Here is an 18058-nt window from a genome sequence, read left to right on the forward strand (position 1 = left end):
TAGTACAAGCTACTGTTTTATTATTACAGAGAAAAATCTACTTTTTCATTTTAAATGGTTTGATTAAAATGGAGACCAGCATTAACATTATTCAGAACTTTATGGATCATTTTTGTTTCTCAATGTAAAATGGAGTCATGTCAATAATGGTGACATTGTTTACTGATTACACAACAGCAGGGAGAAGACTGGAGGAAGGATCCAGTGGATCAATGGACAATAACTTCCGGGTGGCAGATTCCCAATCCTTGCCCAATCCGAGTCGAGAACAGATGCCAGGATATTGATCATCTGTTTTTCGTGCCCACTTGGTGGATTTCTCAATCGTCTGGTAATAGGGGCTGTGTAAGGCATAGCAATAGGTTAAATAAATGATACCGTTGATTCATTTCAATCATAGCAAGAAGCCTCACAAATACAAGCAGCAGTATATGAGAGCCTGTCCTGCAGCATTTCATTATATCTAATTATACAATGTACCAAATGCCATTTCCCCACTACACAATAACAACTATTTATTGTTGCTCTCCTGTCATTAACATGAGGTCAGGGGATTGGTCCATCCAAGGAACAACATGGCTGCTCCTGAGACAATACCTGCCCTCTAATAGGGAGATTTTCACTGTACTGAACCCAAAACGAATGAATGATCCACAGTATCGGTATTGATTTCTATCTTGTACCTTGAAATGACCATTTAGGGGAAGATTTATTAACAAAATAACTATAATGAAGGGGTCAGTACAAGTACTGGACTTGGGGTTTTACAGACAAGGGTTTTTTTTCCCATAAGTTGTATATTAGGGATGCACCAAATCCAGGATTCGGTTTGAGATTCGGCCTTTTTCAGCAGGATTCGGATTCTGCCGAATCCTTCTGCCTGGCCGAACCAAATCCGAACCATAATTTGCATATGTAAATTAGGGGTGGGGAGGGAAATCACAAAACAAGGAAGTAAAAAATGTTTCCCCCTTCCCACCCCTAATTTGCATTTGCAAATTAGGATTCGGTTCGGTGTTCGGCCAAATGTTTCGCAAAGGGTTCGGCCGAATCCAAAAAAGTGGATTTGGTGAATCCATAATCTTTATACCTTAAATCTACTAAAAAATAATTGAAACATTAAGGCAGCGATCCCCAACCAGTGGCTCATGAGCATGTTGCTCACCCCCCCCCCATGGATGATGCTCCCACTGACCTCAAAGCAGGGGCTTTTTTTTTGAACTCCTGACTCAGAAGAAAGTTTTGGTTGCACAAAAATCAGGTTTATGGCAAAAAAGAGCCTCCTGTAGGCTGCCAATCCACATAGAACTACCAAATAGCCAATCATATCCTTTATTTGGCACCCCTGGGAAATGTTTTCACTCTTGTGTTGCTCCTCAAAACTTTTTTATATTTGAATGTGGCTCGTGGGTAAGGTTGGGTTTATTTATCAAAGGTCGAGTGTTAGAGGTTTTTTTTACCTCGAATTAACTCGAAACTCGAATGGTTTCACATTTAAGAAAACACTAGAATGGCAAAACCCGATTTTGTGAGTTCGAGTCCTGCAACCCAAAAAAATCTCTCGATTCAAGTTTTGGGGCAAAACCCTCTGAAAAAACCTCAATCATTAAACAGGCTATAAACATCTTCAAATGGTTCAAGGGACCTCTGCCATTGACTCCTACATGACCTTGACAGGTTTTAGATGTGTATTTTCAGATTCGAGTTATTTCTAGGGTAGGGGTATAATAAATCTTGAATATTTTAGTTTTTTTAAAAAATACGAGTTTTGACCAAAAATACAACTCGAGATTTATTACACCCCAAGGGGGAAATCTACTAACCTGCGAAAATTCGCCAGCAACTGCTTCGCACCCATCGCTACACTTCATCAGACAACGCTAATTTACTAAAATGCGAAGTTTCCTCCAGGGCGATGAACGCTGGCGAATTTTTGCTAGCATTACTTCCGTAATCAAAGCGAAGATGCGCTAGCATTCAATTATGCCTAGTGCAACTTCGTTGGAGGTCTTCACTCATACGGCGGGAAATTATAAAGTTGAATGAACGTTTATGTTGCAGCAAATACATTGCATTACACAGTTGTTATATTGCCCTACACATGAGCCCACTGTATAGTTAATGTTCCATATGTTAGAAAACATATGAGGGAACTTGGTAACCTAAATACATTTTAAGGACTTTTGCAGGCTAAAAAGCAAAAATTCACCTGGCGGTAGAGTGCGAATGAGCGCTAGCGTCTGTCTCTTTCGCTAACAAAGTTACGCCTGCACCCGTTAGTAAATCGGTGAAGTGCCTGAAAGCACTGCCGAAAATACTCCATCTCAAATCTTCAATTGAAGATGTCCCTGAGGTTGTCGCTGCGATTTTTTGAGAAAAATTATTGATAAATGAGTTCTCTTGTGGAAGGGAGTTTGGTTGACTTTGTTTTCATAAAAACTGAGATTTAGTTTTAGTAATTCAGACCCTAAAAGTGTCTTTCAAGTTCTGATCAGACAGGACGGCCACTATCAACTTTACTCTCCAGCTATTACGAATACACGGAGGACTTGAGATGCAATTTGGACAGAAATTCCTGCCAACCCATTGGGTACATGCAGCTGTCTACTCCAGGGGGCAAATTTATCAAAATAATTTGTTCAAAGCCTCCATTGAACTCGAATGACCTTGAAACTTATATGCAGGGCCGGCCTTAGGCCAATTGGACCAATTGGGCCCAATTGGGCCCCGCACCTCTGGGGGGCCCCGCACCACAGGGCAGCAGAGATAATATTTCCCTCAGCACATGATGCTGCCTGGCCTGCCCCCAACTTTGAGAGTCCAGCCCATCCCCAAATCCATAGGTCTAGCCGCCCCCAACTCTCATAGGCCCAGCTTTCCTCCAACCTTGATAGGCCCTGCCTGCCCCCAATCCAACCAAGCCTGCTCCCAAGCTGAATCGGCCCAGCCCCAAACTAATTGGCCCAGTCCACTCTCCTATTTCCTCCCTCTCTCTCTTACCCTGTGTGCCCCTATTATGTTACCTTGTCTGCCCCTTTCCTTTCTATTTTGTGCCTGTATGCCCTTATTTTCCTAAATACTTGGTGTGTCAGTAGCCAGCAACACTTTGTCTAGGGGCCCCGCCAACATGGTCCCAATTGGGCCCCGCATTTGATAGGACCAGCCCTGCTTATATGGTATCTCAACAAAAAAAACTTGAACGTCTATAATTTGTTTGACTAGAAACAACCTGAAAACTTGACTCAAGGGTCGAGGTGTGATAAATTTCAAATCCAACGTGAAAATTCAAATTCGAGTTTATCATTTGACTAGGGATGGGCGAATGATTTTTCCCTGTTTCGCCAATAAAATTACGCACATAGACTTGTATGGCGTTCAATCCAGGTAAATGGGTAATGAAACCAATCAGCGCAGGTGTACTGCTGCAAGGTGCTTTAAACCCCACCCCTTAAGTCACATTGGATAACAAGCCACTGCTGGGAGTGGCTTGTTATCCAATGTGACTTAAGAGGTGGGGTTTGTACTTGTGTTTGTTTTTGTACCACAAAGAAATTTTTCAGACTTGATAAAGAGCTTTTAAGCTGGAAACATGTCGTGCTGTCAATAAAAGCACCTTGCAGCAGTACACCTGCGCTGATTGGTTTCATGACCCATTTACCTGAATTGAATGATTATATTGTTTTGGATGGAAACAAGGGTTTTGGAGACCAGAATAATACAAGAAGGGTAAATATACCAGTTTATTTGACTTAGACTTGTATGGCGTTGTCATCAAAAAAAAAGTCGCACGTTAAATTTTTGGCGAAACGAAACGGGTCAAGTTTGCCCATCCCTACATTTGACCCTTAATAAATCAGCCCCTAGGTGTGTCTATAAGGTATCAGCTATATGGTATTGGTATAGTATATTCCTCTTACTTTAATTAACATTGCCTCATCTTGTCTTACCACATGCACAGGTAAGAACACCCACTGCCATATTTGCACCTAATGCTGCTTAGTTGTCTACAGGAGTTACAGGAAAAGTTATTGTTATAGTCCTCTGTTCTCCAGAAATGACACGGTTGGATTTTCTTGGGTGCCAAATCTTTCTTTATTTCTAAATTCCATTGAGGCATTATTTTAAAGCCCATAAAGGTTTTAGTTAGAGTTTTACTTGCACAAGAATATCTTCTTTTTTGCAATTATTCTTAAACCTCAAACCTTATTCTAAGACCTTCTTGTTTTGACCTTTGCCAGTTCTCTTTGATTTGTTGCTCCTTTCCCAACCTCACCCTATTTTCCACCACCCTCCAGTTCTGATCTCTCTACAGCTTTCCTGTACTTACACTCTATGTGCATTTGGCACCTTTGCCAGCCATTAAGGAAACACTAAAATCTTGTGGGATCTGAGGCCAGAGGTGACTGGTATAATCTCAACAACAGAAAAGACCGGTGTTTGGGTGGCATTAAGATACAAAAAAGGGGGGTTGTGGGTGCACTCTACGGCCATGTTAAAATGGAAGTGCTACTGATTTACCCAGATAATCAATGCACATTCTCACAAGTAATTCAGTATATATGTAAGCAGAGCCGGAACTAGGGGTAGGCAGAGTAGGCACGTGACTACGGCGCAAAGCTGGGGGGGCACTAGGCACGTACCTTCTCTGTCACCTACCCCATGTCCAGTCCCCTCTGTCCATGAATGTCTTGCATTTTCTTCATCTTTTGCGCTCCGGCGCATGAGCGTGTACAAGAGCGCTCCATTTCACGCCGCTGCCGGGCCAGACAGGTTGCCTAGGGCGTCTGGCTGGCCTGGCTGGCTTTGTTTTTTACAAAAACAGGGGTTTTTAGTTACAAAGTTATGATCATAAAGTTGATAAGCCAACATACCACGTCAAGGTAAAACCTGTTTACCTCCGGTCATAGTATAAAAAGGCTTGTACCTCTCTGCATAGTAGCATTACTTGTAATTAGTGTCTCCTGAACCTTGGTTTCAGTCTGAGGGCTAAATCCTTCCCGCCACTGACTTTTGTGGCTTTTAAGTGAGAGACACCCATTCTTTAAAAGCATAGGACCACCATTTGGTAATGGGGTGCTACAAACCACATGAAGCTGGCTACATATTGTTTGTAACTAAAAACCCCCTGTTTTTGTTAACACATGCTCTTACATATATACTGAATTACTTGTGAGACAGGGGACCAGGGAATGTGCATTGATTAATTGGATAAATCAGTAGCACTTCCATTGTATTTAAATACATTTTAACTGAGCCTTTGAGTGCTTACGCAAATGCCTTGGATAGGGTCAGGGCCGCCATCAGGGGGGGACAGGGAGGACAAGCGTACCGGGCCCGGGCATGAAGGGGGGCCCGGCAGCGCTGCATTTTTTGAAGATCCGGGCCCCCCTTACGAGCGCCCGAGCCGTACGTCTTGCCTCTTGCGTTGCCGAATACGGAAGTGCCAAAAAGCCGAAGCCGATGCGCCGAAAAGACCCGAAGTCACGGAAAAAGCCGAAGTCACGAAGCGCCGAAAAGACCCGAAGTCACAAAAACAGCCGAAGTCCTGAAGCAGCGCAAAGACCCGAAGTCACGAAAACAGCCGAAATTGAAGTCCTGAAGCGGTGAAAAGACCCGAAGTCACGAAAGGAGGCGAAGTTGAAGTACTGAAGCCATGAGTTCAATCCTACTGAACACCAGTTTGTGTATTTCTTTTTTTAATCTCCTGGCCACCAATGTTTTATTTTAATATTCTATAGGCCCCTGCCACCAATCTTTTTTTTTTAAAACATTTTTTTTGGGGCCCCAATTTTTTTTTTAACTCGTAAGGGGCCCCTTGCCACCATTGTTTTTTTTTGGGGCCCCAATTTTTTATAAGGGGGCCCTGACCATCAATAGCTTTTTACAACTTGTGTGGGGGGGGTTACTTTTTTAGCGCTGATGTCTGTGTGGTCTTTTAACTGCGATGTGGAGTGGGCGGGATATGGGGTGGAGCTTGGTCGTCAGTGTGGGTGGGGCCCAGGGGGCCCCAAAAATTTTGTTGTACGGGGCCCCGTGATTTCTAATGGCGGCCCTGGATAGGGTTGCCTAAAAAAAAAAAATACCGGCCTTCCTATATATTTATCTTTTTTTCCCTATTAATAACATTGGTATCAACTGTCATCTTTACCGGCCAGGCCAGGTGGCAACCCTAGCCTTGGAGTGCACGCACAGCCACCATTTTTGTATTTTGGGTGGCATTAGGTGTAAAAATGATGTCTGGTGTTTTGTCCATATAACAATATTTACCTTGTACAACATGATTCATCCAGCTTCATCAGACTCTTGAATGTCACATTCACCAGCTTAAAGGTACAAATCACTTGCAGCACCAATAGGGTGGCAATCATTTTCAGCACCTCTTCTTTGCCTTTCCTCCCTGTAACACAAAAAACAAAATGCAAAACAAAGACTGGAAGTAGAACTTCATCTAAGCTCAATACATTCATACACACACACTGTTCATCAGAGCAGGCTGGATGGGTATTTTGTGTGCGCTCAATTTTGCATCCATTTCAGCATTTCTGCAAGTGCACTTGTGATTATACATGAGCTCTTATATAGCAATGTGCAATCTAGATCATGGAATGGGATTTTGGGTTAGCAGTGCCACAGAAAGTAATAGGTAAGTAAGAAACAAAAGACTTACCTAGAGACTGAATCCCATTCTTGGACAAAAATTCATCGATCAAGTAATTGACATTAATATTTAACAGAGATCCGAGCTCTTCATTGAGCAGCCAGTATCCCTCCTGGGGAACAGATTCAGCGACAGACAGTTACAAGGGATACTGTACATTGCACTTCAGAATAGAACAACTGTATATACAAGATATGGGACGAGGGGGTTTCTGCCTAAGGGGTCTTTCCATAATTTGGATCCCTATACCTCTACTAGAAAATCATGAACATGAAATACAGAAAATGTCCTGATCTGACCATCATTGGTGCCTCTCTCTTTGGGTCTGCACAGACCATTAATGTCATTAGATTTTTGTTTTCCGAGGGAACAAATGATTCAATTGGTAGAATTTTGCCCAACAATTCAGTTGTTAAATTTAATCTCACAGAGCAGCACATAGAAACCCATATGGGCTGATAAGAGCCAGCTATAATGTAGATGTCAGCAGATGGGGGGTTGGATGTGATTCCACTATTACAGGTATGGGATCCTTTATCCTCCCATAGACTCCGTTTTATCCAAATAATCCAAATTTTTAAAAATGATTTCCCTTTTCTCTGTAATAATAAAACAGTATCTTGTACCAAACTACGATATAATTAATCCTTATTGGAAGCAAAACCAGCCTATTGGGTTTATTTAATGTTCATGTAATTTTCTAGTAGATGTAGGGTATGAAGATCCAAATTATGGAAAGATCCGTTATCCGGAAAGCCCCATGTCCCGAGCAATCTGGATAACAGGTCCCATATTTGTATTGAACTGTGGCAGCAAGTTATGATAAACAGTAAATACCTAAGGTATGGGACCTGTTATCTAGAATGCTTGGGACCTGGGTTTTTCCGATAATGGATCTTTTTGTAATTTGGATCTTCATACCTTAAGTCTACTAGAAAATCAAGTAAACATCAAATAAACCCAATAGGCTGGTTTTCCTTCCAATAAGGATTAATTATATCTTAGTTGGGATCAAGTACAAGGTAATGTTTTATTATTACAGAGAAAAAAGACTAGAAGAAAAGAACCCCTTTAGACTAGAAGAAAAGAACTTTCATTTGAAGCAACGTAGGGGGTTCTTCACAGTCAGGACAGTGAGGTTGTGGAATGCACTGCCGGGTGATGTTGTGATGCTGATTCAGTTAATGCCTTTAAGAATGGCTTGGATGATTTTTTGGACAGACATAATATTAAAGGCTATTGTGATACTAAGCTCTATAGTTAATATAGGTATGGGTATATAGAATTTAATTAAAAGTAGGGAGGGGTGTGTATGGATGCTGGGTTTTTTATTTGGAGGGGTTGAACTTGATGGACTTTGTCTTTTTTCAACCCAATTTAACTATGTAACTTTAAAAAAAAATCTGAACTTTGTGGATAAAAGATTTCTGGGTAATGGATCCCATACCTGTCCTGCCCCCTATAACGGACATTTGCAAAAGTGAAAATTACAAGGTGCCGATTGCGAACACCCACAATGCAGTGTTTCCCCCATTATTCCATGTGCCGCAATTGTGCCTTATGTGTAAAAATGGATGCAATTGTGGGTGTAAGTTGAATCTGCCATTTTCTGAGTTAAAGGAAAACTATAACCCCAAAATGAATACTTAAGCAACAGATAGTTTATATCAAATTGAATGACATATTAAAGAATCTTACCAAACTGGAATATATATTTACATAAATATTGCCTTTTTACATCTCTTGCCTTGAACCACCATTTCGTGACTCTATCTGTGCTGCCTCAGAGATCACCTGACCAGAAATACTATAACTCTAACTGTAACAGGAAGAAGTGTGGAAGCAAAAGGCAAAACTCTGTCTGTTAATTGGCTCATGTGACCTAACATGTGGTTTGTATGTGTGTACAGTGAATCTTACAATCTTATTTTTTAAAATGGCAATTTTCTATTTATGATTACCCAATGGCACATACTACTAGAAAAGTATATTATTATGCTAATGGTTCATTTACATGAAGCAGGGTTTTACACATGAGCTGTTTTACTCAGTATCTTTTAATAGAGACCTACATTGTTTGGGGGGTATTGTTTTCCTTTAATGCAGTTAATGCAGTTGCAATCAAAATACAGACTATAATCACAGATTTTAGATGAAATGCTTATTTGGAAATAAATAACATCCTCAAACATCTTAGAAAATATTTACATTAGAGAACAATTTTTCATTATACTTTGCTTTTTGCCTAAATATTTTTGCACAGGTAAATCCTATGTAATGTGACATTTGTTGCCTTCTCCCAGCTGCTCAGCATAAACACCAGTGCAAAGAACAGAAAGATTATTATTCTCACCTCACACTGCAGAGCTGAAAGGGTTAAGAAAGACGGCCGGGTTCTGGCTCTTTTAGAAGGCATCGATGCCTATAGAAATAATACAAACAGTGCAGACTTGTTACTTAGCGGCAGTGGAAATGGTTTAGAAAACACAGAAAGTAATTCAGGTCAGTCCTATATAATTTCCTTGGGAAACAAGTTTTAGTTCCCTGGTTTGTATTTAATGGGGTGGTTCACATTTAAAGGAGAGAACTAAACCCTAAAAATTAATAAACTAAAACATTAAAAAAGCTAAAAATGCCATATTTCACATACTGAACTTATTGCACCAGCCTAAAGTTTCAGCTTGTCAATAGCAGCAATGATCCAGGACTTCAAACTTGTCACAGGGGGTCCCCATCTTGGAAAGTGTCTGTGACACTCACATGCTCAGTGGGCTCTGAGCAGCTGTTGAGAAGCTAAGCTTAGGGCTCGTCACTAATTATCCAGCAGAAAATGAGGTTGGCCTGTAATATAAGCTGATGCTACAGGGCTGATTATTCAATTCTGATGCTAATTGCACTGGTTTCTGTGCTGCCATGTAGTAATAATCTGTATTAATTACTAATCAGCCTTATATTGTGAGATTTCTATTCTATGTGTACTGTATATTGTGAGTGGGTCCCTAAGCTCAGTAAGTGACAGCAGCACAGAGCATGTGCAGTGAATCAGCAGAAAAGAAGATGTGGAGCTACTGGGGCATCTTTGGAGACACAGATCTTTACTGCTAAAGGGCTGTGGTTGCCTTGGGCTGGTACAGAAGCTCAAAACATCATGTACAACATTTCTAGCTTCTTTAGTTCTCTAGTTCTCCTTTAAGCCAACTTTTAGTATGTTATAGAATGGCCAATTTTAAGCAACTTTTCAATTTTCCTTTATGATTTTTTTTTTTTTATAGTTTTTCAATTATATGCCTTTCTCTTTTGACTCTTCCCAGCTTTCAAATAGGGGTTACTCACCCCATCTAACAAAAAACTACTCTGTAAGGCTACAAATGTATTGTTATTGATACTCTTTTTATTACTCATCTTTCTATTCAGGCCTCTCCTATTCATATTCCAGTCTCTCAGTTAAACCAGTATATGGTTGCTAGGTTAATTTGAACCCTAGCAATCAGAAACCAGAACTGCAAACTGGAGAGCTGCTGAATAAAAAGCTCAAATAGTAAAAAATGAAAAGCAATTAGAAATTGTCTCAGAATATCTCTCTCGACATCATACTAAAAGTTAACTCAAAGGCGAACAAACCATTTAATATAATCCTCAGGCGAAACAATACAGCATCATTGTCTGCATTATGGATAATGACACTAACAGAGTTATTTACTAAACCTTGAATTTTTCTGGTTGGCCTTTTTTGGGGAAAAAAAATCAGAATGTTCTAGATTTATTACACCCTGATGGTGCAGAAAGTCAAATTAGAAAATTCAGCCTTCTCAGACCTGTCTAGGTCTTGTATAAGTCAATGGCAGATGTCCCTATCCCAAGATGAAGATATTGTGGTTTTCACTGGGTTTAGCTCGATAATCTGGAAAATTCAGGGTTTTCGAGCAAAAACCCCCCCAAAAATGAAGCAATTCTGGAAAAAATTAGCAGGTTTTTGCTCGATTTTATCGAGTTTTTCTCCTAATCTGATTTATTGGATAAATAAGGCAATGATTTTAATGATAAATAAGGCAAAATCAGGGATGGGAGTTTGGTCGAGCTTTTTTTTATTGAAACAATGATGTAAAATCAGATTTAAGTAAATAACTTCCTAAAGGTGTCCATACACAGGGAGATCCGCTCGTTTGGCGGTTTCCGCAAATGAATGGATCTCTCTCAGGTATGCCCACATTGAGGTGGGTGATATCGGGCTGATTCGATCATGGGCACTAGGGCCCAACGATCGGATCAGAATGGCGGCAATACGGGTGGTCGGTTCGCAGGACCGCATCAGCAAACAGATGGGGCATGATCCAACAGGATTTTTTAACCTGCCCGATCGACTTCTGCCCGACTTTCTGCCAGATATTGGTCTGGGAAGCCTGTCGGAGGGCCCCACACATGGGCCAATAAACTGCTGACTTGGTCTGTTGGCGACTTTTATCGGCCCATGTATAGGGCCTTTAGATGTTATAATTAGGATTACGTTTTTACATTAAAAGGCACATTTCCATTTCTCTGCAGCTATGAGGGCAGATGTGTTTCTTTTGTACATGATCGCTGAAGCCTAAAGCAGGTGCTAGGCTAATGGAATCAGTCTGGAGCAGAAGCAAACCTGCTACCCTACTAACACTGAAATAACAGGACACATCCTAAAGTCACATGTTAGGAAATTTGGGGTATGCCGAGGCATGCAAAATTGCTGGCACATCCATGGCAAGGAGCATAAAAGACCTTCACTAAATGGACATAAAAGACCTTCACTTCAGGTGACAGTTAATAATTATGACCCCATGAGGTGGATGTTGTGGCCCTTTGTGCCAAACTGTTTCATTGTCTGTTCTTTGTTGAAACAAAGTAAACAGAGGAACAGTGACACCTTGTGGCGAGATTATACAACTATAATTTGCTTTCTGTCCATGTAAATGAATTTTGGAGCTCTTTTATCGCTTAGGTGCAGCACCGTTTTGAGGCTAATCAGTTCCCCAAAAAAAATGCTATAACATCCATAACCTGACTTAATGAAATATCCATATCCAAGGATGAAAAAGGTCCCCATGTAGGACCGAAACGTCAGATGAAATGCTTCTTTTTATGGAATAAATAATCACCTTTTCATCACTAACAGAGTGTGCCGGCACTCACGATAATAAAAATAATGTGCCTGGGATCAGCATCAATAAATTAATTGTAAATCCAATGAATAAGATCTTATTAGTTGGATATATATATATATAAATTTTAAACAAACAAGCTGAAATGCCGCTCCTCACCTTTCTTATTGGGTGCACGTGGGCAAGGCTTAATTTACATAGTAAACAAGGTAGCCCCAGCACTCTCAATATATAACCCCCTGAAAAAAATTTCTTGCACAACTGAACTGTCACTTTCTTAAAAAAGACACATTTAATTACAAAGTTTGTACAAAGCATGCATAAGCTGACACTCCCTGTCAAGGCAGTGTCCATGCATCAGTCCTATCCTAAGTGAAAAAACAGTTACAGTTCAGTTGTGCAAGAATATATGAGGATTTAGCCCTCAGACAGAAACCAAGGCTCAGCAGACTTCTACTTCAACTAATGCTATTATGCAGAGAGACACAGGATCCTCAATACTATGACTGGAGGTAAATAAGTTAGGGACCGCCATATGGGGTTTACCTTGATGTGGTATGGTGGCTTTTCAACTTTATGATCATAACTTTGTAAATAAAAACCCCTGTCTTTGTGAACACATGCATTTGCATTTATACTGAATTACTTAGACAGGGGCCCAGGGAATGTGCACTGACCCATTTGGTAATGCCAGTAGCACTTCCCTTATACTTCTATATATTTCTACTTAGCAATGTGAGTGCTCCCACAACCCCCCTTTTGTATTTTATATATTGAGAGTGCTGGGGCTACCTTGTTTAGTATATATATATATGTGTGTATATATATATATATATATATATATATATATATATATATATATATATATATATATATATATATATATATATCTCACAATCCAGTGAGTATCGGCACTGTTGCAGCCTATATAGCCGGGGTGCATGGTTAAAATATATATAACAGTATATATATATATATATATATATATATATATATATATATATATATATATATATATATATATATATATACATACATCCTTGAGAAAGGTCCTAACAAGGACCGAAACGTTGGCATTGGTACAATAGAAATAAACAATTGAGAATTTTTACATAGGAGTGCTGGTTCTCTAGAATACAATGTTTTATATATATATATATATATATTTTTTTTTTTAAAGTCCAGTGTATGCACTCTTACCAGATTATAAATATTCCTGGGTGCAAGGGTCAAAATTGCTTCATGTATTACAAAAATTCACAAAATTGTATCAGTTAAGAATTAACAGAGCATTGATAAAGCATTGTTAATTCTTAACTGATACAATTTTGGGAATAAATTTAATTTTACAAACACCGTGCTGTAACTAGTGTCTGAAAAAAGTACTAGTGCACGCAAACGCTAACATCGAACACACAGAGGAAACCAACTCCAGGTAGTAACCCACTACCTGCAGACTGCAGAACAGATCGGGAAAGTATCCCCAGGAAGAAGGCACGACAGGACCGCTACCTGCATAAGTTTACATTGCCATCAAAAATCAGCATCCGGTAAGCATATACCCACCGCCTTCCCTGCATCCATAAGCCGGCTCTTCTGTGCTATGTGAGCTTTCTTTCCGACAGGTACTACAACGACCAGACCATCTAGACGAACCCTCGCCGCCTAACGGATCCGGGAAAAAACTCAGGAGGAAGGCGCTACAGGACCGCTTCCAACACAGGTTCAGAGTGTTATTAAACATCCGCGTCCGGTAAGCATATACCAACTGCTTTCCCGCATTCAACCGGTCGACTCTTCTGCGCTATGTTAGTTTCTTTTCTGACAGGTTACCACGCCGATCAAATCAACTGAAGCCTGTAGCAGTTATTTTTCAACGATCCCCGGTGAATCTATCTGGAGTCAAGCACAGGACTCTCTTTATATATAATTTAAGTACCAACTGAACTTAAAAAAGGTTTTTGTAATCCCTGATTAGTAAGCGCACCGAAAACCCTCTTTTGCTTTTTAACTCATACAAGGATTGGTGGATCCATTTATTGAGGTGCTGCTATCTTTACTATTTGAAAAATAGAGCGCGTCTTCTCTCCCTCTTTCAAAATTGCTTCATATAATGTTTCAGAAGGACCCGCACTCCATTTTCTTGTGAATAAATTTTGCTTTATTTAATGCATATCAGATGTTTCGGCCCCCATTAGGGCCTTTCTCAAGGATGTATATATATATATATATATATATATATATACACACATACTGTATATGCCTTGGGAGGGGGTCCTGTTGAGCATACCTCCCAACCAGGCCCGGTCTGGCAATCTGTGAGTTCTGGCAAATGCCAGAGCGGCTGCTATATAAGGTGCCATATAAAGTCAGTATTTAGTGGGCTGGTGGGGGCTGATTGGGCCTCTGTGTATCTGAAATGCCAGGGCCTATTTTAATTCTCCGTCCAGACCTGTCCCAACTGTCCCATTTTTTGAGAGACAGTGCCGATTTTGATAGCTCAGCCCGCCTGTCCTGTTCTTTTACTGAAATGTCCAGAGTTTCTCTTTAATTTCCTGCACTGATGCCAAAAAAAGACACAATGTTTCTAAAACATGATTAAATAAGAGGCTTTTTGGCCTATATGAGTGGTGTGCTATACCACTGACGAAAATGATGTTAAGCCCTTGAAATGTTTAGTTTTCTGTACTCCGCAAGTACTTTTGTTACCCTGCAGCAGTTGTAAGCGTGGAACCTTTTTACTTTCTTCTCCTACATATCATTCATACGGACAATCAGTTAATTGCTGACAACCACATCATAACCCTGCCCCTGATGGCATAGCCACACCCCCCTTAAACCGCCACCCGCCCCACCCCTGACATCATTGGCCCCACTCAGCCCCCAAATCCAAAATAGGCAGCAACCCTAAATAAAACACACGGGTGTATATTTCCCTTTTAAGTACTCACAGGGAATAAAAAGTAAATAGAAACATCTAAAAAGAGTAGAATCCTACATAACATGAAACAAATTAGACTGTAACAGGTATAGGCAAATATTGTAGAGTGGACTGACGGGGCCAGCAGGCAACGAAGGCTAGGAAAGAATAAAGAGAATAAACAATCATTTATAGTCTTCTATAAAGGAATCCAACATAAACCATTTCCCTGATATCCAATGTCTTGTTTATCCAAAATGAAAGCTAAATTGAAATAAGTATCAATAAAGAAACAGTTTACTCTATGTATTTTTTAATACTTTGCAAAGGGTTGTTGCCTGGCTGGTAAAAATTATGCTTTGCGCCAAAATTATTAATAGGGTGGAAAGATAAAAATATTAGGAGGCTGGTATTTTTTTTTCCAGAAAAGGTGGCAAACTTAACTATGACTGGGATGTTTTGGAGCACATGTCCACATATCCATATCTCTCTCTATATATATATATATATCTATGGCCCCGAGGTTGAAGATTTGTGACTGTATTTAATGGAAAGGGGTTAGTAAAAGATTGTCCCTCCCCCCGGGGAATTCCATTTTCTTGTCATATGTAATAATGCTTAGAATGGATATTATTACTAAACTTTCTGTGCTCTCTTGTCCTCAATGTGTTTTGCACTCCACTGCATTTAATTTAATGATCCAAATACACAGGGAAACCGACCCGATTCTTATTTGATCCAGGTATGCTTTGACCACCCCTGCTCTGCCCTCAGCCACATCCTTTTATGCCCAGGTCACACCCTGTTCCACCCACCCCACCCAATGCTCCATGATCCAACTTCTTCTTCAGATTTGGGTGATACTTCTATGCATTTCTATGCGTTTCTGCCATCCCATTGATGATTCTGATGCACTGGTATGGGGTTTTTTCTCCTGACATACAGAGTTTTCTGCTAATTGTTATTGCGTTTGCAAATATTATATTGATTTGAGACAATTTTAGTGATGGGCGAATTTATTTGGCAGGCGCGAATTCGCGGCGAATTGGCGCGATTCGCCGCCAGCGAATACATTTGTGAAACGCCCGCAAAATAATTTTTTTCGAAAAACGTACGCCAGCGTCAAAAACTGCGCCGTTTCGCGAATTTTTTGCCGTTTCGCGAATTTTGCGGCGAAGCGAAACGGCGCTAATTCGCCCTTCACTAGACAATTTATATTGCTGTATTTGACACAACAACTATTTCTTATGTAACCATAATCTAATAAATATCTGAAAAACAGCAGGGTGATTTAGACAAGCTGTTTGTTAACAATGTCTTGAGATTTACTGATCACCAGCTAAAGGTCTTCTGGTAAATACCGATCTACCTTTTGGGCACCCTTGGGCAAGGGCCACACAGGGGCTATCTGAAATACACTGGCTGATTTCAGCCCTACCGCAGGCAGTAGCCTCCTCTCTTTTCCAAACTGAATTGGCTTAACATGAACAGAAGGCTGGGTGATCAACAAGAATGCTGGGAATTATTGCAGACAGAGGTGAAGTTTCTGATTCACACCCAAAGACAAGGCCCCCATCAGGGGGGCACAGGGGGTACTGCTATACTGAGCCTTAAAGGAGGCCTTGCTGTGCTGCACTTTTCGAAATAGCCGGGCCCCCTTGACAACGCCAAAGCATGCCGCCTCTTCCATAGTCCCGAACCGCAGAAAAGCCAAGTCCCAAAGCCGCGAAAAGACCTGAAGCCACAAAAGGAGCTGAAGTTGAAGTCCCAAAGCCGTGAAAAGACCCATAGCCACAAAAGGAGCTGAAGTTGAAGTCCCAAAGCCGTGAAAAGACCCAAAGCCACAAAAGGAGCTGAAGTTGAAGTCCCAAAGCCGTGAAAAGACCCATAGCCACAAAAGGAGCTGAAGTTGAAGTCCCAAAGCCGCGAAAAGACCCATAGCCACAAAAGGAGCTGAAGTTGAAGTCCCAAAGCCGTGAAAAGACCCATAGCCACAAAAGGAGCTGAAGTTGAAGTCCCAAAGCCGTGAAAAGACCCAAAGCCACAAAAGGAGCTGAAGTTGAAGTCCCAAAGCCGCGAAAAGACCCGAAGCCACAAAAAGAGCTGAAGTTGAAGTCGAAGTCCTGACATCAATGGCTTTTTATAACTTGTGTGTGTGTGGGAGGCGGGATCTAGAGCTGATGTCTGCGTGGTCTTTTAACTGTAGTATGGGTGGGATCTGGGATGGGGCTTGGGGGCTGGGTTGGGCATGGGGAGGCCCTGCCCAAAGACAAGTGTCTGGTCCTGCAATAGATCTACAATTGAAATCTGATCCAAGTTGGTGGCAGAACAGCAATAACTGGATGATTCTAATAAATAATTGACTATCATGCCATTGTCTCCTTTGCAACATATTTTCTTCATCTGCATAACATTTGTTGTCATTTTGATTTCATTTGTTTAATATGAAAATCAAATAAAATATTTTAAACATCTAATAAATAATTGGTGAATGGGTAGCGGGGAGAACTTTGCTGTCAACCAATTGCTGTATCTGAAAGATTGTACAATAGCTCTATGAGAACAAATGAAAAGTTGGCAGATTTTGAAATACTGTACGTCCTTAATTCTCCCGTAGAGTGCAAGAAAGAGTAGGAAAATTCACAAGACAAAAATTGACAGGGAAGATGCTAGTTCAAGACACTAAAAACAAATGTCAAAAATAAAACAGTCTAGAAGTCACAGGGATGCTAAAGTACGAGAGAAAGAAGAAATCTCAGTATATTGAAACACTATGAAATTAAATAACTTTGGCCACTTCAAACTAGGAAAGAAAAAACAAATTAGATTGAGAAGGCATAATAAATATAGCGCATACTGTACAAGTCAATAAAATGTAATTAACTAGGGAAAAACTTTAAGAAGTAAAATAAACAAACTGAAAGATTTTTAAAAGGGATGGTAAACCCAAAATATTTATTAAAACATTGTTGTCAAACTATCTGCTTGTTTACTGTAAACTTTAATAAAAAGAGCTTTAAAAATATTGACCAGATCAGAAAGCAAATCAATGAAAAAAACCAAATAGTTCACAGTTGTTTTTTTCACTATCAAAGATTAAGGGGGTAGTAAAGGTAAAAATATATTATCTTATTTCCTGGGTCTCTGCCTAAAAAGAAGCCTATTTGCAATACATTGTTACATAAAGTTACATAGTAAGTTAGGTTTAAAAAAGACACACGTCCATCAAGTTCAACCTTTTAACTCTATTTTAACCTGCCTAACTGCCAGTTGATCGATTTGAAGCCTCTCCAATTTGCCTCAGAGGGGGAAAATTTCCTTCCTGACTCCAAAATGGCAATGGGACCA

The 18058-nt window shown here is 40.2% G+C and overlaps 1 protein-coding gene across 4 annotated transcripts in view; it reads right to left on the reverse strand.

Moving 5' to 3' along the window:
• Window positions 1-18058, reverse strand: part of LOC108708726 (protein mono-ADP-ribosyltransferase PARP4) — a 128912-nt gene continuing 110854 nt past the window's right edge. For all 4 annotated transcript variants that reach the window (XM_041582676.1, XM_041582675.1, XM_041582674.1 and 1 more), the window contains 4 exons: window positions 9012-9080; window positions 6668-6770; window positions 6268-6397; window positions 1-341 (listed from right to left, as the gene is read on the reverse strand). In XM_041582676.1, coding sequence (XP_041438610.1) covers window positions 167-341; window positions 6268-6397; window positions 6668-6770; window positions 9012-9080 — 477 coding nt within the window. In that variant the 3' untranslated portion in view covers window positions 1-166. The remainder of the gene's footprint in view (window positions 342-6267; window positions 6398-6667; window positions 6771-9011; window positions 9081-18058) is intronic.

The sequence above is a fragment of the Xenopus laevis genome, chromosome 2L (assembly GCF_017654675.1).
Source record: "Xenopus laevis strain J_2021 chromosome 2L, Xenopus_laevis_v10.1, whole genome shotgun sequence".
NCBI classification, from domain to species: domain Eukaryota; kingdom Metazoa; phylum Chordata; class Amphibia; order Anura; family Pipidae; genus Xenopus; species Xenopus laevis.